Source organism: Neodiprion lecontei, chromosome 4 (genome assembly GCF_021901455.1).
Source record: "Neodiprion lecontei isolate iyNeoLeco1 chromosome 4, iyNeoLeco1.1, whole genome shotgun sequence".
In the NCBI taxonomy this organism is placed as follows: Eukaryota; Metazoa; Arthropoda; class Insecta; order Hymenoptera; family Diprionidae; genus Neodiprion; species Neodiprion lecontei.
Window position 1 is genome coordinate 6,981,543 of NC_060263.1, and position 25,529 is coordinate 7,007,071.

Genomic DNA, 25,529 nt, shown 5'->3' on the forward strand with positions numbered 1-25,529 from the left:
TTATCAAGTGGCCCAGATTATAATTAGTCATATTTGTCCACTTTATTATACATTTATGGCAGTGCCCGTGTTGATTTTTAGGAATTTCGAGTTTGAGAATATGTATTCCCGAGGATGAAACTGTGTAATAATACTATCTACAGGGTATCAGAAACTAATATCTGATATCATCTAAACATGAATTTTCCGGATTTTTTATCATCAATTATCTATGATATCTCTGTCAAAAAAATACAGATGGAAGGTTGTAGGATCTTTCGGAAGTTACAAGAGTGTTCTGCTTCCAACAAAAATTTTTCCACTCAAACAGCCATATTTTTTATTCCAACTGATTTGTGATTTGCGTTCTTGACGGATCACTTTCCTTCTGTCGAAAGTAATAAATTTATATGTATAATATGACAAAACGTTTCTTTAGTGATTTTTAATCGAGTCTAAAATCAATTAATAATATTATAAAATGCAACTTATCATGTTAGTTGCTTTTCTTTTTATGTGTGTGAATGTAATGATTTTTTGAAAAAAGTATTTGACAGTAGATTCGATTAAAAAATCTAGAAATCAAGTGGGCACATAAATTTATCATAAAAATTTTTAAATAATCTTCTACAATATAGATTCAAAAGCGAAGACGGGAGTTAATTTCTTACTGTATTCGATCTTGTACAATGAGTCTTTTAGACGGATCACCCGTGATCTCGAATGTACAAAATTTTAACATCGTGCCTTTTGTCATTTTTAGTAGTAAATTTTGAACTGGCTTCGTTTTTTTGTTCTTTATCGCGTGTCACGGTAGACATGCTCATTTGGTATGCAAATACCGTGTTTTATTGTAACAACTTGTGTCGATTGCGAAACGTCAAGCGGGGAGAAAGATGTTGGAATTGCCAAGCTCTAAATTGCCAAAGGTATGTGCACCTTGCCAACTTTAATTAAGAAATGAATTTTATCAAAAAGAAAAATGTATTTACGTGAAATTCACTCTGACTAAACTAGAGAAATCCGAAGGTATTACGATTCCACATGCGTTACACATTATTGAAGCATGAATTTTATTGACAACGATTTAAATTTACGCAAAAATAAAATTGTCATTTGGAAAACTACAATATGTTAGTACTTGGCCGATGAAAATAAGTTCGCTTATGCTCGTTTCTACACCACCGCAAGCGGTAGAGCACCCGGAGTGTTTTTTTTTACGTGGTATCCCCAGTAGGCCTACTCCACGGAGAATAGTAACAAGATCGATGTTAAGTTCTTCGAAAAATTACAGTGGACTTTTTTCACATATTCATTATGGTAAATTGTTTTTCCCAATCAATTTGTATTAACGTATATTCGCAGTTTGTTCGAAATTTTTCAGTTCATATGACCGGTTGACTATTTACTATCGATGAAAGATGACTACTTTATTTATGGATGAAAGATGGTTGTTTTAATTATGAATGAAGGGTGATTGTTTTTATCTTATAGGCGAACGTTGATTGACTTTGAATGTTCGCGCACGGGGTTTTTCTTATAAGGTATGAGATAATCACTAAAATGGAGAACCAGGCGAATACGTGACACAATCAACAACTAAACCAAGATCGAAAACACGAATCGCTGTAAGACGTTGGCATTTACCTATCGGAAGACGATGCAGAACTCTTTGAAGAAATGGAAACAAATCGGATCAGAATAAGCACAACCACCAAAATACGACAGAGCTCTATACATCTACAGTGAAATACAAACCGAACATGATCTATAAGCGACTCGATAAACAGCCTCTGATATCGGGAGGGAGGATGGAAGGCATGCATTATTGTGTGGCGTGACGGTCGGCGGTCCTCTTCGACGCGAAGTCTTCGAGCTCAGCATCTCTCCCCATCTAGCGTACCACGGCACGCGATAGATGGTCCAGAGATGCGTTTTGCCCATTCGGACGATCACAGATATTAATTGAATGGAACAATGATCGGTAATGACTAAATAATTGAATTGAATAACGATTGAAAAATGGTTGCAGAGTGACAAAAGGCAATTAAATCTCGTTAATATTCAAATGCTTGTAAACGGTCGAGAGACTTGAGTACGGAGTTTTTTGGGCAAAATATTTCTGTGATCGTTTGACGCTGTGGTTTACAAAAGTTAGGAACATCACGGTACATCGCGACCTTCCTACCCTTGCCTGTTTTCCAACGGAACCACCCAACGGAAAAGAGAGACTCACACACACATGCATAAACCGCGCGATGAATCCCAAAACGTCCACCTACCTACCCGGTTACCTATATTCGATCTAAACGATTCTGCATTTTTTCCAACACACATCATTCTTCTTCATTTGTGCCGTGGTCACTGACTTACATTTTCGTTGGTTACCTCTTGGGAGCAAAATGTTTTTGTATCATAGTCTGCCTACTCAGAATACAGTATCGCGATTGCATCCCGCTGAATCTAATATTGTATGTACAATTTTAGCAAATGTTGGCAGACTGTAGATACATTAACCTTTTGTAAAATTGATTAAAAACATCCTGTATGCCAATTAGCATTTTTCTAAGTGAGCTAAGCCTGCAGTTGATCAATACTTATTGGATGTTAAATGATTAAACATGATATATAATATAAGATGTAATTTGATTACGTTACGTTATGCCAGACCTTGGAATTTTATCGATGTAACAATAATGTGAATAATTGAATTCGTTCTTACTTCAGGTGAACCCACCACTTAAACGGTATCATCAAAAAATTCAACCGTAGATTATTACATCAGTTACGAAACACAATTCGAACTTGTAAGTGCCGAGTAAGCGATGGTTGCCTGTCGCGATACTCATTTCACTCTTAGCAACGTGTAAAATTTCTAACTTGAAGTAAGCTACGGTAAATTGAATTGCGAAAAAAAAATTATTCTACTGAAAGTCAAGCACGTTGCGATCGTGAATGAGCCTATCCATGCAGCTAAGAAATCGAAGATTTGTGTAACAATTGTTACCGCCACGCCACGTGAGAGGAATCCCAGGGAAATACCCGTAACCCAACACATGCGAACTCACAAACGCTGCCGAGAAATGAAAAAGTTTCTCGGAAGTCTCTGCTTAAGTCTGTGAAGAACAAAACACTTGAATTAATTTAGCAAATTAGCTTTTCAGTCTTCAAATCAATTGTTACTTTTGTCTAGTTTCATATTTATGCATTACATGTTATGCAAGAACAAAAGTTCGGCTTTAAATGTACCACCTCGAATTATCAATTAGTAATTAAAACAAGTATAGTTACCTCGACTCTGGGCTGCTCCACATTTTTACATGTGGTAGTTTTTGTAGCATCTCAGGTTTAATGTTCAAGCAACGCACTTTTCACATAATTCAAAATTCAAAAACCCGCACCGCAATATCACTTGATTCTACACTCATTTTTTGTGCTGTAGCTGTCTGTTTGAACCGACTAAGTAAACTTCCTAAAAATGCAACTGCACATTTGCCATAAATCAGCCAGAAAAATAATAAAATGGACGCTCGACGCATAGAGACAAAAATAGAATTCACTGAAATCTGAGTTGCACAAAACAATGAAAACGCGGGACACGAAATTGATCTTCGACGTTCGCAGGATGTTTTTACTTCAGTAATACGGTTTTTCTTTAGGCTACACGCTGCTCCTCGTGCATTATTCACAGACGATTATGGTGGAAATACACTGATCGAACAACGCGGTCTGAATGTTGAACTGATATTGAGAGCGCGTAACCTCGCTTCGATTGCTCGGAAAGGACTGATTGCGACTGATGCCGCACGACGCTCAGAAGAGATTTAAGTCAGTTTTCTGAAGGACGGAACATAATAATTCTCCCGCCCTCTCAGTCGCTCTTTCCGAAAGAGAGGAACATATTAAGACGAGTAGTCCTCTCTTTCTACGGTAACCAATCCCGAGCGTGCGAGACAGAAAAAGGTACTCATCTTACTATTCCCCTCTCGGTGCCGTTTTCCACACATGAAAGGGTATACCAGGCCTCCTCCATGGTATATGCTCTAAGCCCCAAATCCGGCCCAGGCCCAACAAACTGTTACGAAAAATAACCAGGCCTATCAGTGTGTAACGCCATGTAGGCAGTCTATAACAATCTCTATAGCCAATGGTCTGGTCGGTGCCACAGTCCACCAATTCGGGCGTTCCTTGTTCAAATGACGTGGTGGTAGTGGACTGGTGGATTGATTTGGTGCATGCCGGCAGGAGTTCATCGGGTGTGAGAATTCACCGCGTTCTTGAAACGCTGTAAGAAATAGATTTAATAACGCCAGGCACGATGTTACAAAGCGTGTTCGACGATGTAAGGCGGATGAACAAACGTCAGGTAACAAAAACGGCAAACGTCTGCCCGAAAAACATTCACGCACATCGACAGTTGACATATGGCTCTGCGTGTGTACGTACTCCGACTGATCTGTCTAAAGCAATTCATTTCGTATTTGTTGCAGTTCCTCTATCAGGTACTGAGTTTTGGAATGATCGTATCATCAGCCCTCATGATATGGAAGGGCTTAATGGTTGTTACTGGAAGTGAAAGTCCTATCGTCGTCGTTCTGAGGTTTGCATCACTTAACCTAACCTAACCTCAATTTACCCTATATACATTTCATGAACAACCAACTTCATATAAGGGTTTGAGTCCATGTTTCTTCAACGAAAGTTAAGATTATTATCACCAACATATTTTCGCTTTGGTAACTGTAGTTTTACTAGAAATACCATGCTGCGAAGTAAAAGTGCTTGTGTGAGGCAACGATAGAATTACTGTTATTTATTACATTAATATCCTTATCTGAACAGCAATCAATTTAAACCTCATGTATTCCTAAGTACGTGTTGTGTTCGCAGAAGGCTCAAAACTGTTAATTAATTGATGCAAACTGAGATGATTAGTAATAGCTCCATGTGTGTGGTATACAAGCCACTTATCTGACCTCTGCGTCATTCCATTCACGATAAACAATTTATCCTGTTCAACAAAAATTACTTTTTAACTTGTTTTGTAAGATAGCAATAAAACCAGCCTTAATCACAGCAAAGCTCGATTGCATTAGTGTTTCATATTTGCGCTAATGTGTACAGTAAACAAAATCAGTAAACTTGATTTTTGTATAATTTGCTAATGTTAAGACTGAAAAAATCAGTAATAAAGGCAAGAAATTACATTTTTACTGTAAAACCATTGGTTTATTGCTATTCGTGATCAGTGCAGACTTACAAAAACTTCATAATTCACTTCTCTTATGAAATAACGAGCAGAAGAATCTGATTTCTTCTTCCGAATCTAACATCGTGGGAGTAAAAAATTTTATGAAGATATTGAAATGAATCATAAGTACTTGACATGTTTTCTTGAAAATTCACCTAATTCCTATTAATTTTTAATCACAATGTCACACGAGATGAATGTAGAAAAATGTTTGTTTGAACATTGTGGTAACTGTTCTGATGTTTTCATACCTCAGCGGGAGCATGGAGCCTGCTTTCCATAGAGGGGACCTTTTATTCTTAACCAATTATCAGGACGAACCAGTACGTGTTGGAGAAATCGTTGTATTTAAAGTCGAGGGTCGTGACATTCCCATTGTACACAGGGTGTTGAAATTGCATGAAAAGTAAGTTGACAAAAAAAAAGGAGGAAAACATTTTCCAAAATTTCGAGTAATCATGATATGTATCAATTATATACTCTTTCCTGTTCTTAGGGTGAATAATACAGTGAAATTCTTAACAAAGGGAGACAACAACTCAGTTGACGACAGAGGCTTATATGCCCCTGGCCAGTTGTGGTTAACGCACAAAGACGTAGTGGGTAGAGCAAGGGGTTTCCTACCGTATGTTGGAATGGTCACTATATACATGAACGAGTATCCTAAGTTCAAATATTTTGTCCTAGCTTGTCTCGGATTGTATGTTTTGGTACACAGAGAATCAAACTAGCTAATAGAATTATTTATACACAAATTGTCATACATATATTTCATTAAAACGATTTATCAGTCACTGATAATTTACTGAAATAAAGAGATATCAAGAAAATGAATTGTTAAGCTTGTGCTATCGAAAGATCGAAGGTTATGTATACTTTAGAAGTAATATACAAACAAATCGTTTTGTCTTAATCAATGAAATTCCTGAGAAAACGAGTTGTTAAAAACTAACAAATGATAAGTTCTATGTTTGATGCGCATATATTTCATAGCATGAGTTTTTGAATGAAAAGTTCAATGGTCAATGGACATTGAGTATCTGATACGTCACAATGGAACAGTATGAAGGATTGATGGATACAATGGAACAGTGTTCAGTTAGGTTTCAGATTCTCCGACGCTTAATATTTCTACTAACAAACTGTGAATGTTCATGAGGTATCTTCTTTTTTTGTCCTTTGTGATTTTGAATTCGCTGAGTATTTCGGTACGGATATTTTCTGCGGAATAAGAGATACAGTAATTCATTAAAGTAAAATATATTTGAAATACAGTGTTCAATATACTTATGAAATATATTCAATTTATAAATTTTATTCGTAGTCATTTTTATTTTAAGTTTACTTTTATGCATATTTTACGTCACGATCTATCTTTTTTAAGTAATATAATATTCATTTTACAAGGATTGTTCAGTTGGGTGAACAAAATTGATGTACATCTATTCGTTGCAAATTCTTGTACCTATGGAATCAATGTAGATATACATATTAGATTGCAGCATACTTTCCGAATTACTGTACTAGAATTGCATGATTATTTGAATATTTAGCTAGGGCAAATGGGATTAGTAAATTCTTGTATTCGGTATTTACTCAATACAAATGTTAAGAACTTTGTTAAATGACAAAGATATATATATATATGGTTGTGTTGGAATTTTACAACTTGAAATGTACACGTCTGCATTTTAACATTTAACAACCAAAAACAAATAAGCAGAATAGTGTTTAGCACATTCTATAAAAGTACATAATACAATGTTAAAAGTCGTGGAAGTCAAAATGACTGCACTAATATCTACATCACTGTAACAAATTTTGCAAAAATGAACTGTGTTTGAAGTTATCAAACTGGCATGTAAAGGATCTTCAGTTGATTGATTGTTCCATTTTTTATACTTTACAAAATTTTTGGACAATCATTATTGGTGATTGCAAGCGATGAGTCCTTTCGCGTTTAATTATTTATTAAAATCATACACAGGTATCGATCTCAGTTGAAAAGTGTCGGGAGTATATAATTGTCTTTTGAATTTGAATTTATGTAAGTGGTCTCTCTTTCTCTCTCTCTTTATTATTTTAATACCTACAACATCATGTATGTAATAAAATAATACTTGTAAATTAACAATCACGTTTATTAATTTACAACACCTATGTCATTCAATTTCATTTATAGACCCTGTTTAAAAAGAACATGTGTATAGATTTCTGGGAGTTTGCATTACGATAACGTTATGATGGTACATAACTTTGTACCTCATGTGAAAGATGGAATGAATCACAATAAAAACTTTATTTTTGAACAATCAATTGATGTATTTATTTGAAAATGAACATGATATAATTATTTTTAAAATTATTTCTTAGAACACCGTTGAATTAAAAATTACAGTAAATGAGAAATATATTCTTAAAAACTTCCAACCTTTAATTCAATGTTTAAAAATACATGATTATTTCTTTTACTTAATATTTATACAGTTTGCGAAAAAATTACATACACATGTATTGGCAACGGGATTTTTGAAGTAAATTCAAGTAGCGTCGTCAGAGAAATTCGAAAATTTACCAATCACTCGATGCAAACAAAAAAACGTCTCGCCTCGCGATTTGAATATGGCGCGTAGAGTTTACAAAATGGCGACGATCGGCCTCTTTTATTTGCAGGCCCTGCAACTAGAAACAGACCTGCACTATGATTGGTGGCTTCTAGCCATCCCAACGATGTAATTGGCTCACAAGAAATATAGGCATGTACACGTTATTCCCGCTCTTATGTTATATCACGTGGTGTATCAGTGCTACCCTCATAAGCATTATTCATTTACCGACTCCGTCTGGAGCAGAAATTTGATTCTTCTGCAAACAAATATTTCCCGATGGCCGAACGCAGCATAAATTTGCGACGTTCTACCCGATTAAAAACATCTTCGAAGCAAGCAACAGAGGATTCTACAAAAGGTTTAATACGGGGAAACAGTCAATAATATATCTCAGCAACAAGCCAACGATTTAAATCAATTGTCAAACGTTCTGCCGTTTGTTATTGTTTTCAACACGTTGAACTACCGACTTAGATCGGTTCATTTTCACAATATTGCTGCATGATTATAAGCGAAAATTATTTCGTCGACGCTGTTTTAAACTGTAAGATTAGACACGTGTTGAGAAAAGATGTATTGAGTTTAGGTGACATATAGAATTCTGCATTGCTGAAATTACAGCCCTGGAAGAATACTTTTCATTTATTATAGATAGATGCTTTTCACTAGGGATTCCCAAATTTTATGTGTGCAGATACATTATAGTCACGTTTGTATTACAGGAGTGCAACGGAAAAGGAGAAGCCGCAAGATTAGTTCTAGCAGTAGTGATGGGGAACAAACTCCGGATGAGCTGGCTAGAGAGTTGGAAGATGAATTGAAAATTATTGACGAAGATGTACAGAAGCCAACAGGTAATCAACTTTGACGTAACTCATTAATGCAGGAACAGTAACTCTGGTGAATTTGAGAATTATTCGGATTATTTTCGCAAAAAGTTCACGAGCACAGTCGTAATATTTGTATAATATGACAACCTGTAAGTAGTATGGACAGTACTTTTCATCAACCGATAATAGAACATTTTTGCATATATATTTCTTGTTTTATGTTTCCCAGAATTATATACCGAAGAACAAGATGTCAGTGGTGCCAGCATGTATCATTTTCCAACACCTTCTAAAAGTGGAGCAATGGCTCAAAAAGCTGCCCTCAGCCGATCAGCAGCCACTCCTCAGACACCGAAGCATGCTGCTAAGCAAAAAAATGTTACAGATACTGCACAAACCCCGCACAGTGTTCGTAACAAATTCAAGAAACGTGAGTATCATATAACTCGTTATTACCCTTGTTGCCATCGTCTTTTCAAGTTAATGTGGGGGTACTCTCATTTCGAAGAGAAACATTGAATATTAAATGCTTGTATCAATGTTTAGAATTGGTCTCTCTTGCTCGTAATATATCTGGCGAATCATCCAGTGAGAGTGAAAGTGTTTCTGAAGAGAACGAATATGTGCCATCAGTTGATGAGGAATCTGATGATAGTGAAGAGGGAGAAGAAGTAAAAAGTTCTGAAGGTTCGGAGAGTGATGTAGAAGATAACAAAAAGCAAATCAGAAAAACACCTGCAAAGGTTGCTCCTTCACGTTTATCAACTTCTAAACCAAAACGGAATACACGTGTCACTTACACCGATTACGTGAGTTTCATATTCTGTCTTTAATGAAAGGAAGCTGGCTAAGTTGTTATTTCGTCCTTTGTAAGTGGCAGACTTTTTGATATATGATTTATATTTTTATAGTACACATGAATAAAATTGTTACAGCACCTGGAAACGGATGATTACTTCGAAATGCAATCGGAAAAGGTTTTAACTTCCGATCGAACCTTAGGAAGGCTGGTGAACCCACGAATGGATGAAGAAAAATTGCAAAAATTATTATCCAAGCAGAGCTTTGTTTCTAAAGAACATAAAGAAGCCATCAGGTCACTCTCAAGGGACTACAGAGCTTTGTTTCCAATGTGGCACTGCATATTGGAGTAAATAAAATAATTATGCACTATTCTTCAATGTTTTACGAAATATTTTAACTAAACAAGAACAATATTTCTAGTAGATCGCTTATGATTATCACATGCTTTTATGAGATAATCGAAATTGAAGTTTTTTTTTCCTTTCAGAGAAGGCTACAGTCTGTTACTTCACGGTTTGGGATCAAAAAGGATTTTGATGAATGATTTTCATAAAGAAATTCTGTCTGATCATCCTACACTTGTTGTGAACGGTTTTTTCCCCAGTCTTACGTTGAAAGAGGTGAATCAGTTATCACCGTTGGTGTACCAGACTCGTGTATTTTTCCTTATTGACCAATTAATTTATTTCCAAAGATACTGGATGGTATAACAACCGATCTTCTGGGGCTGCAGAGTCCGACGAATCCAAACGAATGTCTAAGCTTGATCGAAAGTACCCTCAGAGAGAATCCCGAGGATCGGCTTTACTTGTTAGTGCATAATATTGACGGAGTAATGCTCCGCTCCAATAAGGCCCAAGATACTCTCTCGATTTTAGCTAGCATTCCAAATCTTTCACTCATTGCTTCCGTCGATCACATTAATACACCTCTCAGTAAGTTTCATTACTCATAAACTTTGAATTCATTTTATTTGGCATATTATAAAATCATCAGTAAGCAACTATTCGAATTTGCGAATCGAAATTGAATAGTACACAAAGGTAACAGTAAATTTCCCCTCTTTGGTATGACGTTTTTCTGCATATGTCTTACTTGAATGCCTTTCACTAATTTAACTGAAATATCAACTTGATAGATGTCGAGTACAATTATGAACATTCCATGATTTTTCAGTATGGGACAACGTAAAGCATTCACGGTATAATTTCTGTTGGTGGGATGTAACAACAATGTTGCCATATGATGCAGAGACGTCTTTTGAGAGCTCGATTATGGTACAGAAGAGTGGAGCGCTCGCCCTCTCCTCTCTACTCAATGTTTTTCTCTCCCTGACTTCGAACGCACGTGCTATTTATGTGCTTCTCATTAAACATCAACTAGAACACGCAACTAGCGACAACTATCCTGGTCAGTCTTTGTGTTTAATTACTTATCCCGTGATTTGTATCTGCATCTATTCTGCAATATTCGAACGAAATTATAATCGTTGAGACGATGACGTATATATTCATCTTTTAACTAGCTAATAATAAATCTTTATTTTTCTCTATTAAGGTATGCTATTGAAGGATCTCTACTCGAACGCACGTGAGGCTTTCCTTGTTAGTTCAGACACGGCTCTCAGGGCTCAATTAACTGAGTTCATAGATCACAAACTAGTGCGTTCCAAGCGGAATTATGATGGTGCAGAGTATCTCAGTATCCCGCTGGATAATACGTTACTAAAACAATTCCTTGATCAGCAAGAAACTGCGTAACGAATTTGGTGATTTACTTTCCAATTTTTCTAACTTGTGCATAGTGCCTTAGTAACGATAATTCACATATACGCATCATTCATAAGCTCAGTAAACAAAAATTCGTATAGTCGATTTTCTTCATTGGAATTACTCAGTTTTAAAATCAATTTTATTCTTTATAGCCATTCGTTCTCAATAACACACATTAATGTATGTACATAGGTTTCACTCGTATTACGTAGTTCCGTAAGCGTTAAATTATGTATATTAGTCGTTTATTTTTTTCCTTCTTAATCCGGCGTGATTTCGCGAAAAAATTCTTGATGAAATAATTTGATATTTGTATTTGTGATTTTCAGTAACTTTAAAGCAACTCTCTTCTTTCGGTTTTACGTGTAACGAGCAAAAATTTTAGTTTATTGTTGTGAGAAATGCTATGTGATGTTATGATGTTGAACATTTCGTCTTTCGCCCCGAAATTCGTCCGCAGGCTTTCACTTATTTGAAATTCAACCATCAGGTGTCTCACAAATGAAAAGCAAATCGGAGAAAAACGTGTTTGTCTTATTACTTAGCTAACAATTTTGAGCGAGATAGGAAAACGCGTCTAACCATACGTCATTATTACGGCAACTGCAGGGAATTAGGATTGAAAACGGCAAATCGTATTTCTAAGTGACCGAATTGTAGACCCATGAATTGACGTTCTAAATCCAAACACTGTTACCACCAGTCCGTTAATTTTATCTTCGCCTGAATTGGTTCTTAAATCCAAAGTCAAAATAATCTACAACAAAAATAAACGTAACTACTTCAATTTACGTATTGTCTATGAATAATGCTGTGTTCAATCAATGCTTTATTTTGATGCTATTCAACGGCATTTCAGTATATCAGGACAAATTTCGGTTTCAAGAAAATCGCGATTTCGGTACTATCTGCGTATACGTATGATCACATTTGGCTATTTCGGCACAAGATGACGGGATATGTTGTCCAGTAAGTACCGCCATCTGGTGTGCAGTGAATTTGAAGTGTGCGCGGTAAAAACAAAATACAAACACCTTTTAACAGTGCAGCCAAAGCATAGGTTTGAAAACGAGTTAATTTTGAAAATCCTTCGTCCGTGAGAATAGAATCCGAGTTAATTCGGTCGCGAGGAGGATTAAAAACGTTTGCAACAAAAGCGGGAGTGTAATCGCCGGTTTCAAAGTCCTCAGAGCGTGTAAGAATCGTGGTAAACGTCCGTATTTTCTCGGTGTTGGTAACGCTCGGTAGAATCCATAGTCGCATTCGGTGTTTCTGAGTAAATTGTGCGTGTGTGATAAGACGGTTCTCGCTCCTTAGAGTATATTTATTAATTACCATAAACACATACAGTCTGAAATGTCAAATGCCTCGATTGGTTTGAGGTGAATTGCGTTTAACTCCGAGTGATACTAAAACCGCGAAGTTATTCCTCGTCCCTCACCCTCCGAATCACCGTAATTACGAAAGGTGAGTACTTTACGCATATCTATTCGTACATACGTTCGTTCGTCCGTAATGCAAAGAAAAAAAAAAGAAGGATGAGAGATGGTAGACAAATCACACATACAGATAGACAGAAACGATTGCTAAAGATTTTCAAGGCTGCTAGCACGTACGTATCGCACTTATGTTAGTCAGTCAGTCAAAGAGGGACTCTTTGTTGCGCAGCGACTGAACAGGGTTGAACGTCCTTGACTTATCACGGGAAAATATTAATCCGTGGCCTCAGTTAACTCGGCAAACTTCACTCAGGATCACCGTTTATACTTCGTTACATTTTCTGCGTTCTCGACACTTATTTCGGCTCAGACGCAGCTTCTCGGCACGCGTAACTTCAACCTAACCTGACCTAACCCCTCCTGTTTTCCCTCTGCTTTGACCACCGACGAAATTCGAGTCCGTCAACGGCTGCATATCGAGGATTAAAGAACAAACTAACCTATCCAATCGTATCTTCACTGTCGGATAAGTATGTGAGACCGATTAGGTATGTGTGATGCTCGAGTAGGTGTTTAGTTTACGATACGTCGGACATCTGCGTCTGTTTATGAATGTAGTGTATGACATTTGCGTCGTCTGCAGAGAAACACTTTTTTTCTTTTTCTCCAGGTCTATTATGAGAGAGACCTTGGTTTTCGTGATGAAAACAATCATACCTCTAAGAAACTATTACTTATCATTTTGCATACTAGTTTATTATCATTTTCGAAGAAATTGTCGGTTGGAAAATTTTTAACTGCAAGATGCTCAAGTTTCGGATACAAATAGATTCCTGACAGGAAATGACCAACTTCAATCCAGTCGAGGTTGGAACCACGTGAAAAGATGAGGCTGAAGTTATTAACGTAAGCGTAACAAAACACTTGGGGAAATAAATTGCTATTTTTCAATTTTCTAGTGACTTTGGCTAAGTTTTGAAAACATGAATTACTTCTGCCTTGTTATTATTTACTGCGTTTCAAAGATTCTTAAAGTTGCGGAATAACATATTTTTCGAAACACGAATCATTGCGATAACGCTGCTAACTTCAGACTCGTACGAAAAGGTGGAAAGCCTTTTGACCAATTTCAAGGGCAGTGTTTTCATCACTCGCAATTAATCTTTATTACACTGTCGGGTGACGATAATGCGAAGGTCAAGTTTCCGGCACCGAAGTCTGACAATGTGACAAAGTTTACTACGCTTCGTAAATTAATACATGATATTGTAGAGATATCATAGAGATCGTCGGTGTCGTTTGGTAATAATTTTATTCTTACCCGGTATCTCTGACCTCAAGTTACCTAATACAAAACTTCGAACCCGTTTGAACACGCGGATATTTACACGGAATTCAAGGAGACGCGGTTACCTAATTCAATTACTACTCGTGCAAAGTACGTACGTAGATGTATCTAATTTCCGGAAGTTTGCACTGTATCTTATACACAGGTATACTCTTTATTCTGTAGCCGAGCTGTATACGAATTGTGACCTTCTAATGTGCATCGCTGTTCGTAGCTCAAGCACGGTATAATAAATAATACGCGTGTGTATAATATTCGGAAATAAACTGTCGACTACGAACGTTACTCGTAAAACCGAACTAAATTATTACACGTGCAACGTCGTATATTTTAGTTTTATTCAATTAATTAATTGCTATTCGTACAAAAAGTTAATAATTAAATTCGCACGTTATACGTATGTAATTTTAAGGAGGAAAACGTGCGAATTAATTTGTTAATTTTTAATATGTATGTATATATTGCTAGTGATTTCTATTTTCGATTCATAAAGCGAATTTCCTGCTGTTTATGATGAGTTTTTCACATCGATCTTATCAGTTGATTGTTATATCGATATTTAAATTGGTATTACACGTTTGTACGCACTGATGGGTGATATCAATCAGTCGATGCTCATCTTATCATCGCGATTTGAAGTTTGGATTTTAATAATTGATAAAAAATCGTCTTGTTTCAGGCTGCTACGTGAGCTCGGAACCGATCAAGGGATCGCCAATTTTCGTCTTATGTTTCGGTGAGTACTCGAAATGAAGTCCAATCTTGAATGTATACTTTTTATAAGCATACCATTATTTCTATAAAAATGCGTATTACTCGGTATATTCGACGTGCTTCACACATATATTAAAAACTTGCAAATAATAATATTGTCATTCGGTTTCTGCAATTTTTAAACTTAAATTGCGTCCTTGAAGTAATGTGTAACATACTGGTCTATAAATTGCGATAACATTTACTAATCCACGTACCGCTCGAAGTCTACGATAAAAAACAAGAAAAAAAAAATAAATAAATAAGCCAGATCACCGAACCTTAGATCTACAAATATTTTGTTTTTATCTACTTGTTAGATTGACAAATGAAACTTTCGTCTCGTTAGTATTTTTCAAACTTTTGGAGGGTGAATTTTGTTCATTGCTTTATACTTTTCTATCAGGGGAAATGAAATTAGCTCCAAGATTACAATTCAAATTTAGCTGCAGTTGAAACTGAATACCTAATTCGCCGATTTTACGTTGCAAGGCGAATGCGGTTTCGTAATTTATTGTTTTCGAACAACGTTATGCATGCTTTGATGTTCGAACGAATGAAAACTAGCCGTTATAAAGTGAATAAGGAAACGGCAAAGTCGGTCGCGATATTCTAATTATTGACGCGAGCGTTATCTCACGCGCACGTTTAAAAATGTGGAAAAAGGTTTCCTGCTTTCCAACATCGCTCGTTTCTACAGCATTCGGAAAAAAATTTGGTCCTCGAAACGAAATTTTAGGGTTAACATGCATCCGACCGAACACTATTTTCACAAAACCGAAAAGGTTGGTTGATTTTATAGTGCGCAGAAAACAAAATGTTTTAGACGTATGTCTAAGAGAAGGTTCGGCTCCACAGTCCCATAGATTCTGTTGCTTTTGCGAAATCAAATCTACGGAGTGAAATGATTTTGTGAAAATTGAAAAATGATCGTTTAATTGTTGTAACCGAAAAAATTATCGTTCGATCGTAATTTATGCGCTACGTGAATTATGTGCCACATCAAACTGTGACAGAGAAATATGCCATTGTGAATTGACAGGCTGATTCGATGGTATTAGACCAATAATGTACGATTTAGTTGCGCTGATTATACTAGACAAATGCCTTGAGCCCCTCCAAACGACTGCTCGTCTAACTTCTCTTCCGAGAAAGAATTTTTAACGCGTTACGGAGAGTGTTTTGTCCCTTGAACAGAAAATTTAATGGATTTACGACGTAACTTATTACTTTATAACGGTAATCAATTAGTAGCTCTCACGATTTCGTAAATTTGACTAATATTTATCCACCGAACAGATTTAGTGAACTGTGTTCAGGGTATTCAATATTTTGATAATACCGTGAAAAAATTATAATTTTATTAAATTGACTAAATTAAAATCGAGATCTCCTATTTACAAATATATTTTATTTAGTATACAATTTTTTTTTTTGCAATTTTGAAACAATTACTTCATTAACTTTGCTATCGACAAGAAAATGTCGCGTACCCAAGACAAAATTTTCTACAAATTGCGTGTAAAAATTGTTTTTTTCGAGAAAATAAAAAGTTTTCTCTGAACGAGAGTATACAAGTCAAAATAATATTCGTACACCTGACCTTTCGTTGATCAAAAAATCAAGTTTATACCGATACTACAATTCTAACAAAGAATGAACATGTAGATCGGTGCAATATTTAGCCGTAAGCTAATTTACATCTCAAGAATTCGTTGTGAGGATATCGTGAATTGTAATTAGCTAATTTTCGATATAATAACAGGCCGCATTTTGAGAGACTGCGAACATAAAGAATCCCCCCCGCCTCTCCATATGTATATTTTCAAAGCATCGACGTCATGTAAACCGTTCGAATATACGCGAGGTCATAATATAATGCATTATACGTAGCGAAATGAATTTGCAAGAAGTTGGCAAATTTTTAATTTTTTTTTATTGCGACTTACGAATACGCGTGAACGTTACCGCGTTTATCAATAATTTCTTAATTGCATGTATTTCGGTGCTGTATTGTACGATGCACACTGATATCATTATACGTATAATACTGATATAATTATTTCATATTTAACAACGAGTAAGGATTATTCTTGATGTGCGTATAATCTTGAGTACATACCGACGCTATCTGAGATTACGTTGAGAAAATTAAGCGGAAATAGAAATTACATCACCGCTTTACACTTCCGCTCTGCGTATATAATATAATAAAATTGTAAAGATCTCGATGAGATAATTAATTGCGGCTAGCCGCGGATTTGTTTTAATATATAAATAAGAAACTGACGGTTATTACGTCGTGTAAGAGTCATCTTCGACACTGATATTTGGAAAACTAATTCAGTTTTTTATTTGTCATTATAAATGGAAAACGGTTGTTTTTCTTCAACCAAAGAAGAAGAAACGTTATTCTTCCGACAAGATTCTTACCGAATAAATTTCAATGAATTCTCTTCGTCTTAAAGAGCATGATTTTATATCGTTTTATCTAATTTTATTATAAAGTTTGGAACACGGAATAAATACCACCGTAAATATCGCAGAGAATTTTCCAGTAATCTTCTCCGATTTTTCAACACATCGTTTATACACTTTAATTAATTATACGATTCGAATAAACAGTCGTAAAAACTTTATTTACTCATCCGGTTATTTGGTTTTCATTTGTTTACCTACCCAGTTTTTTTATTATTATTTTTTCTCTTGCTCTCCCAATGACAGCAGCGTTTAATCAGCGATACTCGCACGCGAACTCGAACAATTATAAATTACTCCCCCGCATTCATTATACATAACTGCAGACGTTACGGAACAAGTTACACGATTCGTCTCAACGTCTCGTTTCCGTGCGAAGCGTAATTTGCCGTGATGCTTTGTGCGCTATTATACACGGACAGAGTTTGAACAAGCATTACGTAAAAAATTTGCCATAAAAAAGCCCCAAAATCGACTCGTCGAGCAGCGGGTGAAATACGATTAATTATTATTTGGCTTCAGTATGTTGAGACCTCGGGAATTACAAGGTCGTGACAATTTTTATTTCAATTTTATATTCACGTTTACGTAAGCGATGAATACTCGCATTTGCAAAAATATACATATTCACGTATAAAAACCCGTTATCCGAAGATCCGTCCAAGGTCTTATTATTTATATGCGTGTATAATAGCTTATACAAACATTTGTGAAAGAAAATGAGAATTTGATGGATAAATAAATAGAGCGAGAGTGAAACGTGATGGTTTCTCTCTTTTTTTCTTTTCTGTTTTTTATTTCTTATCTTTTTTTTTTTCTTTCCTTCAATCTTTCTAACCCTTCGAGTTACGGTGCTAAGTATTCTCACCACCTATTTTTATAATCCATTTTTCGTATACTTGCAGAACTTGTCGACATATTTCGTTTTTTTTTTTGTTTTTTTTTCCGATAGTTCCGACGGTACAACAATAGTTTTTCAATACTCGAGAGTAATTACTGCGATGAAAAAAATCTTGAAAATTAAACGGAATAATTTATTTTCGAGAAAGTTACCCCTCTACACGTTACATACATGTTTTTGGGTCGCTGATTACGAATCAGAAGTCGGATTTTGAAAATTCAAGATGGCGAATCCAATACAATCAATTTTTGACCGTATTAGTTCAAGTTTGAAATTTTCGTCCGTCATGTTGGATCCGCCATTTTGAGTTTTTTAAACCTGATTTCAGATTCGTAATCACCGACCCCGAAAACCACAGAACATTATCTTGTTATAAAAGTTGACTCAGCGCATTAACGTGTGACTCAAAGAGTTGAGGAAATCACTTCACTTGTGTAATAAATCGTTTCAAACGTCAGTATAGAATATATAATATAAGCTAGCATCTATATACTTGGTAAAAATAGAGATAACGCGTGAACAATTTTACGTCGTAATATGGCTTTTTTCTATTTTTATATTCAGGTATTGTGTAATACAATATTATCTTGTTTTTTGCGATAGCGTCAAATGATGCATAAATCGACGTTACATTGCTTCGAAGACAAAAAAAAAAAAAAAGAAGTACCTATACATTAGGGTGGTCCTCATTTAGAATGTTGGCGAATTTATTCCGGATCACCCCACCGAATCAACTATAAATAATTGAAAAACTATTCACAATTTTTTTCAGTTTCTTATATCAACTGTAATCGCAGGCACGGTGTAAGAGGAAGGATTTCCCAATTTAAAATACACGTGTTTCGGACACGTTCTTAGTATACATTTTACTGTAAGAGTAATAATGTTCGAAAAAATCCATGAATGTCAGGTTATAGTGAGCATGAGTGCTACTACCTGAGAAAAAATTCACATCATCATACCAGCTAATATAGACAATTGCATTTCTTGTAAATAAAAAGAAAAAGTCAAATTTCTAGGGTGTGCAACTCGTCGAGATTGGTTGGTACGACGATGTGAATTTTTTCTCAGATATTAGCACCAATACTCACCAAATCTTCGCAATTACAGATTGATTCGAACATCGTCACTCTTACAATAAATTATATGCTGAGAATGTATCTAAAACTGGTGTATTTTAAATGGTGATATCCATCCATTTACAGGCACGGGTTAGAATTGATATAAAAATCTGAAAGAGTTAGGAAATTGTTTTTGAATTGTTTTTAGTTGATTTGGAGGGTGGTCTGAAAGAAAATCATCAACATCCTGAGTAAGGATCACCCTACTATACATGTAGAGTATAAAAACGACGAACGAACGTCTCGAGGGAAAAACTGTCGTTAATTTAACCTTTTAAATGTTATTTTTTTTTTTTTTTCTCCCGTTGCTCCATTTTACCTCGACAAGAATTATTCGTACGCCTCACCTCGTCGTTTGTACACGCGTGTCTATCGTAGAATTTATCGTCGACGGTCTGTGCCGAGCGACGATTTCAATTATCTCGGGAGCCGCAAAGACAATGCCGCGCAATGAATGACCCTCGACCATTTCAAGGTGGTAATAATCATTGTTATTATGCCGAAAGTGAAAAAAAAAATCCAACAGGGTAACGAACACGTGTAAACAAACAAAAAGTTACTTTTACGCCAAACGGGTTATTACTCATTAATGATCCTTATTCTACACACCGGGGTCAAACTGACCCCGCGCCATCTTCACCGTAAATTCCATATGAAAAAAAATATCCGGAATAATTTGATTTATTCCAAGATGAATAATGAAATATCATAAAAATCGTTCGATTCATTCTTTTTTTGACAAAAATCCAAGTTCTCTCACTGAAATGAATATCTTTTTTTCATCGCGCGGTATCTCTATATTTTTATTCTAAATTATCTGTGTCTTGAGACTTACTCGGTCAATTTTCAGCTAAAAGTATCGAAGCTTTAGTGAGTCGTGATTTTTTTTTTTTTTTTTTTTAGTAGAACGATCAATTTTCCGGTATTTTGTTGTTTTATGAATTTGTTTTTGATTTTTCATATTAAAAATCTCACTTTGCCAGGTATAACTAATTTGCCTTAGGGAAACCGAGCGCAAGTACAAGTGAAGATTAATTATTACGCTATCGGTTGTTACAATCGTTTCAGAAACACCGAGTAAATCGTGAATTACTGTCCCTGAATGCGACAGGCGATTCAAAAAGATTTGTTAATTTCGTGCCGTGGCGTATCATTGGCTTAGAGACGGAAAAATGCCCCTAGGTTGGTACAAATACGGTTGACTTGGCTCTGTCGTCAATTTTAAGGAAGGGTCAAACACTTTCGTAATTCAATTTGATGCGATACATCTACTTAAGTACGATATACATGTTAAAATAAGTATCGCATCAAAATTGACAAATTCTCACGTAATGGATAATTTTCTACGGCTAATTGACTAGAACTAGAGATGCATCGATAAAAATATTTCATTTCTTATAGAGAGATTTAGTAGAAAATTTTTTTTTTTTGCTAAACGCGTATCGGTACAACAATAGTATAAATATTTGTAAAAAGTTTTCTCGGTGTCATCGGTCAAACGAAAGAAAATAATATACAATTTGACATTTCGGCCCTATTGGGAGGGGCGTTTGATTCCTTAGAACTGAAACTTCTAAAAAATTGAAAAAAAAAAAATCCTTCTCGCAAAAGGTATGATAAAATATGTAGTTGAAATTTTTTTTTTCTTTCATTTCATTACAGCCGAAACGTCAAATCATGTGTATAATTTTTTTTTTAACGATACCTGTTTTACTGAATTTTTCTGGTTACCGTAACAAATGAAATTTTTCTCAATGGTAATATATCGCATTACAGTAATTTTGGAAACACGGCGCAGCGTGTGAGATAAAAAAACTGACTATTATCCCTGATCACGCGATTCGCTATGTCGTGTGCAAAACTTTTCGTAGGAATTAGAAGAGGCCGTTAGTTTTTTTTTTTTTTTTTTTTTTTTTTCATCATCCTTGACGGATATAGGTATGAAACTGTTTAAAACCTACACACCTTTGCCGTTTACTGTGCAAACTTACTTACCATCCACACAACGACGAATTCTGCACGTGTCTGTCTGTTATACATAGCTACGCATTATAACGTTCGGCGAACATAAGCTCTTTGACGTAAGAACGGGCGCGCCGAGGTCGCTCGAACTAAACATAACATAACATAACATAATAATAATAGATTGCGTAATTTAACCCCCTCCCCCCTCTCCCTACCTCCACCTCCCACCACCCAACCAAATTCCATTCATTCGTTTGAGAATCGCTCACGTATGTTCATCTCGTATATGCATATAATTTACACTTTGGCAGATCGTGTAGACTATATGTGTGTGTATATATATATATATGAGGTATTCCATGCCAACTGAGAGGTCATTTTTCCTGACCCCCGTCAATTTGCTTCATTATTTTTTATACGATTCTACAAACTAAAAAAAGCACTCACTATTTTTTTCAGATTTTTCGTCCAAACCAATCTTTTTTAAAAAATTTTACAAACCCTTTTATGGTCCTAAAAAAAAAAGCCATTTTTTTTTTTCTGCTAAAATTCACATAATTTTAGGGTCCCAAAACAAACATTTTGAGCCATAGTTCACAGTGGAGAATTGATTGTTTGTATTGTTTAAATATTTTTTTAGAGGAATAATTTTTCTTATTTTGTGGGTATATAAAACATTTGTTATGTTTGTAACATTTTTTAAAAAAGAATGGTTGGGTCGGAAAATCTGAAAAAAATGGTGAGTGCTTTTTTTAGGTTGTAGAATCATGTAAAAAATAATGAAGCAAATTGGCGGGGGTCAGGGAAAATGACCTCTCAGTTGGCATGGAATACCTCATATACATACGAGAGTCGCATCATTGTCGTCGCAACGTGTGCAATTTTCTTATTCTTTTTTTTTTTTTCATCTCATCTTGCGGGACTGAAGTTAGCAACGTTAACGTAACGAAGCATTTGGCGGATTGATAACTATTTTGCAAGTTTATAGTGACTTTGAAACAGTCAAGTTTTCAAAACGTTAATACATTTATCCTTATAAATGATTTACCGAATTTCCGACGTACTTGCAATTTCGAAATAATCATTTTCCGCAACGTTAATTGTGACGATAACGTTGTTCAGTTTCGGCCTCGTATTATTTTTCACGTTTACACACTTTTCGAAAAAAAAATGTCTCAAATCGTTTGTAAACGTGACTTATTTTGAATACTATGAAATAATTGAGTTTTTTTTTTTTTCCCCCCCACTTTAAATTTATTCCGATTATTCTACTTGACTAACAACGATTCTTTGTATAATTATTAAGTCTACGAAGTTTCAGATAAATTCATCGGACTTTAGAGAGGTTTTACTATAAACTTTTATGAAATTATTTCACACAGTCGTGCGTGCAGCTTAAGCAATTGTAAGAAATTAATCTATTTACATTGTAACTAAAGGAAAGAAAGTCCCCACGATTGTGAAAAAAAAAAAGATATTGAAATTATACCGAATTTTAACTCCAAACTTCACTCGAATTATTATATCAACAACTTCAGAGAAGTTGCATTATTTTACACGTTGTTATATTCATACGAAAGTTTTCCAATTATGATCCGATGTTGAGAATCGTTTTCCCGCCGTTAATTAAAAATTGTACGAATAATTTTCGTTTTTACTTGCGTATAATTCGTAAAAACATCGGTTTGCAAATTTTCTACATCGATGCGTGTAAGAATTGAGAAAACTTTGTACGAGACTACATATCAATTTCTCTCCGATATCATTGCCTTGTTTTTCATTCTCTTTTTATTAGTCTGCTGTTTTTCTTCTCATATTCAGCCGTGTGCAGTGCTCGCCTTGCTCCTCGCGGCATTCGATTCGAGTAATGCTAATCTTTAACCGTCAGACAAGGTCGTGCCAATATAGTGGAAACAATCTTCTTGTCGGATTTCATACGCTATTATAAATTTATAACGAATCACCGCTGCGGACGTTTAAAGCCGTTCATTTACAAACCAACGATTGTTGACTCGTTCTTGTTTTTCATTCATTTATTTTTTTTTTTTTTTTTATTCCATTTTCCGCTGTAATTCGCTGCGTTTTGTTAACACAGTAATTATATTTCGGAAGACTGCCAATATTTTTATTTTTATTATAATTATATTTTTATATTTTTATATGTAATACAGTCAGCATGTAACAGGAAACTTTGCATTCCGCAACGTTTCTCAGCAAGTGGTGCCGCAGTAGCGAATCTGAGAAGCTTGGAAAGGTTAGAGAGAGTTGTACGTTTCTACGGTTTCTGCATGCGCACGTTGTACAATGTGTAACATACCGCATGCGAGCGTCAATCGGTAATGCAGAAAGTGATTAAAAAAAAAAAAAAAAAAAATCCATGAAAATAACTTGTTGACGGAGTTGACAAATAAGAAGAAGAAAGAAATTATCGAACAATTTTTATCCTAACTGCTAAAAGTGAACGCGTTTCTTTCGTTATGCATTGTGACTGTAATAATTAGTCCTTTATGTATGCCGGAAGAGGAAAATTAATGGTAACTAAACTTTCATCATCGACAATCGTCGTTAAGATATTCAAGGAAAACAGAATTGAATGTTACGATTAATCTCTATTTGAATATTATTTTTTACGAACCACAGATTAAATTCAATTCAGTGAAAAAAAAAATTGAAAAAATTGCGGTCACAATAATTAGTACCGCATCTAAGTATGTACCTATAAGTAAATTTTCTAATCAATCCGGTCACTAAATCAGGTAACCTAAATTACCTTTTCAACTGTGACGTACAAAGATAAATTGATCAAAATTTTTTTTATGGAATGAAAAATGAGTTTCCTTTTTTTTTTATTTCGGTCACCTGTAATAATGAATTAATCTGCTCTACGAATCGCCGTGATTTTTTATCATCTATATGATATATTTACACATAGTTATACGTACATGAATTCCGTTTGAATTCTGGTCAAACATGTATGTACACATGCATAATATATATACTTAACTATGTACACTGAGAAAAATTTCATTTGTTGTAGTAACTAGAAAAATTGACTAAAACAGGTATCGTTAAAAAAAACAGTCTGAATATTGTTGGAATTACGAAAAACTGGGTAAGCGTAACCATTTTGCGCTATCGTCGATCCTTTTTTGGTTATTGCAACGCAAAATCAATTTGTGAAGCTTACTCTACTTTTTTAGTTAAACAAGGCTTTAACGTCAATTTATCGTTGCACGAGCGTTAAATTTTCGCAACAGTTACGAGAAAATACAGTAACAGCGATCGTAATGAGAAAGAATAGCAACGGATACTAGACTTTCCGGTAATAGTTATAAAACTAATCATCATTTTTTACCTAGAACTATATTTCTCGATCGCGGTAAAAAATGAAAATAGTCAAGGACTGAGCGGTAACAGGAACTGAAAATTTCTCTCAGTGTGTATAGTAATAGGGCAGAATTCGCAATCGTCGCATGTATTTGTAATAAAAACTCGCGGTTTACCTCCAGTAATTGATGTTTACATATGCGATATGCACGTGTACATATATGTATGTATGTATGTACATACCTTCACACCATGCACGCACCAACATCGTATTATCACGTTATATACTCTTAGCGCAGTGCTATTCTCGTAGATTTAAAGGCTATTATGTGCGACAGCTTACATGGCTGCAGTGTGCGGAAAGGAAAAACCGCAAACCGGAAGCCGATGATTTGTGTCAAACAGAGTGGCCTTGATCACAGTTTAGATGAACAGGCTGTTAAGTAGATTAGGCTTCTCAAGGCTGTAGATTTTCAACCGGTGTATCTACAAGCAATCATATTTTCACTCAGGTATATATCTATATATTATTTACGTACACTTGGAAGACCTCGGTGAATTGAAAACCGATACTTTTTGATTTTTTCAACCTTTCACGACTCAATCCTTGTTGTCAAAACACTGGGTCTTGTGAGGAACAGTCGTTAGTTTTGTGAATATCAATTTTTATGAATAATACTTCAAAACTTTGGAGACTACCAAGTTTTGAATAATATAGACAACGCTTTGAGAAAGAAGCCTGAATTTTTCACATACTTCGAAAGCCAGGAAGACTTCGAAAAAGTGTATAGACAAATGTTGTAAAAGACAAGTGTTCGCGTGAAGGGTTAACTGATATTGATCTTGATAAAAAAAAAATAGCTGTTAGACCATTAAATTAATTTACCAAATACCAACCAGTACATACTGCATACTGTACGATGATTGTGTGAATCACGAAATTATGGTACGT

At 35.2% G+C, this 25,529-nt stretch overlaps 2 protein-coding genes across 4 annotated transcripts in view; both read left to right on the forward strand.

Annotated features, from left to right (window-relative positions):
• The first annotated feature begins 4,175 nt into the window (after positions 1 to 4,175).
• On the forward strand, positions 4,176 to 7,361 carry LOC107223709 (signal peptidase complex catalytic subunit SEC11A). The gene is made up of 4 exons (XM_015663488.2): positions 4,176 to 4,345; positions 4,470 to 4,579; positions 5,487 to 5,636; positions 5,727 to 7,361. Exons 1-4 carry the CDS (start codon positions 4,298 to 4,300, stop codon positions 5,959 to 5,961), a joined length of 543 nt encoding a protein of 180 aa, XP_015518974.1. The 5' UTR covers positions 4,176 to 4,297; the 3' UTR covers positions 5,962 to 7,361.
• A 677-nt stretch (positions 7,362 to 8,038) lies between these two features.
• The window catches only part of LOC107223710 (origin recognition complex subunit 2), a 149,510-nt gene continuing 132,019 nt past the window's right edge, over positions 8,039 to 25,529 (forward strand). The window contains exons 1-10 of one of the 3 annotated variants that reach the window (XM_046738732.1): positions 8,039 to 8,197; positions 8,562 to 8,693; positions 8,899 to 9,099; positions 9,216 to 9,478; positions 9,605 to 9,819; positions 9,961 to 10,093; positions 10,168 to 10,408; positions 10,650 to 10,883; positions 11,031 to 11,241; positions 14,712 to 14,768. In XM_046738732.1, coding sequence (XP_046594688.1) covers positions 8,116 to 8,197; positions 8,562 to 8,693; positions 8,899 to 9,099; positions 9,216 to 9,478; positions 9,605 to 9,819; positions 9,961 to 10,093; positions 10,168 to 10,408; positions 10,650 to 10,883; positions 11,031 to 11,233 — 1,704 coding nt within the window. In that variant the 5' untranslated portion in view covers positions 8,039 to 8,115 and the 3' untranslated portion in view covers positions 11,234 to 11,241; positions 14,712 to 14,768. Of the gene's footprint in view, positions 8,198 to 8,245; positions 8,384 to 8,561; positions 8,819 to 8,898; positions 9,100 to 9,215; positions 9,479 to 9,604; positions 9,820 to 9,960; positions 10,094 to 10,167; positions 10,409 to 10,649; positions 10,884 to 11,030; positions 11,242 to 14,711; positions 14,769 to 25,529 lie in introns of those variants that run through there. The other 2 variants (XM_046738734.1, XM_046738733.1) reach the window with 2 other exon arrangements.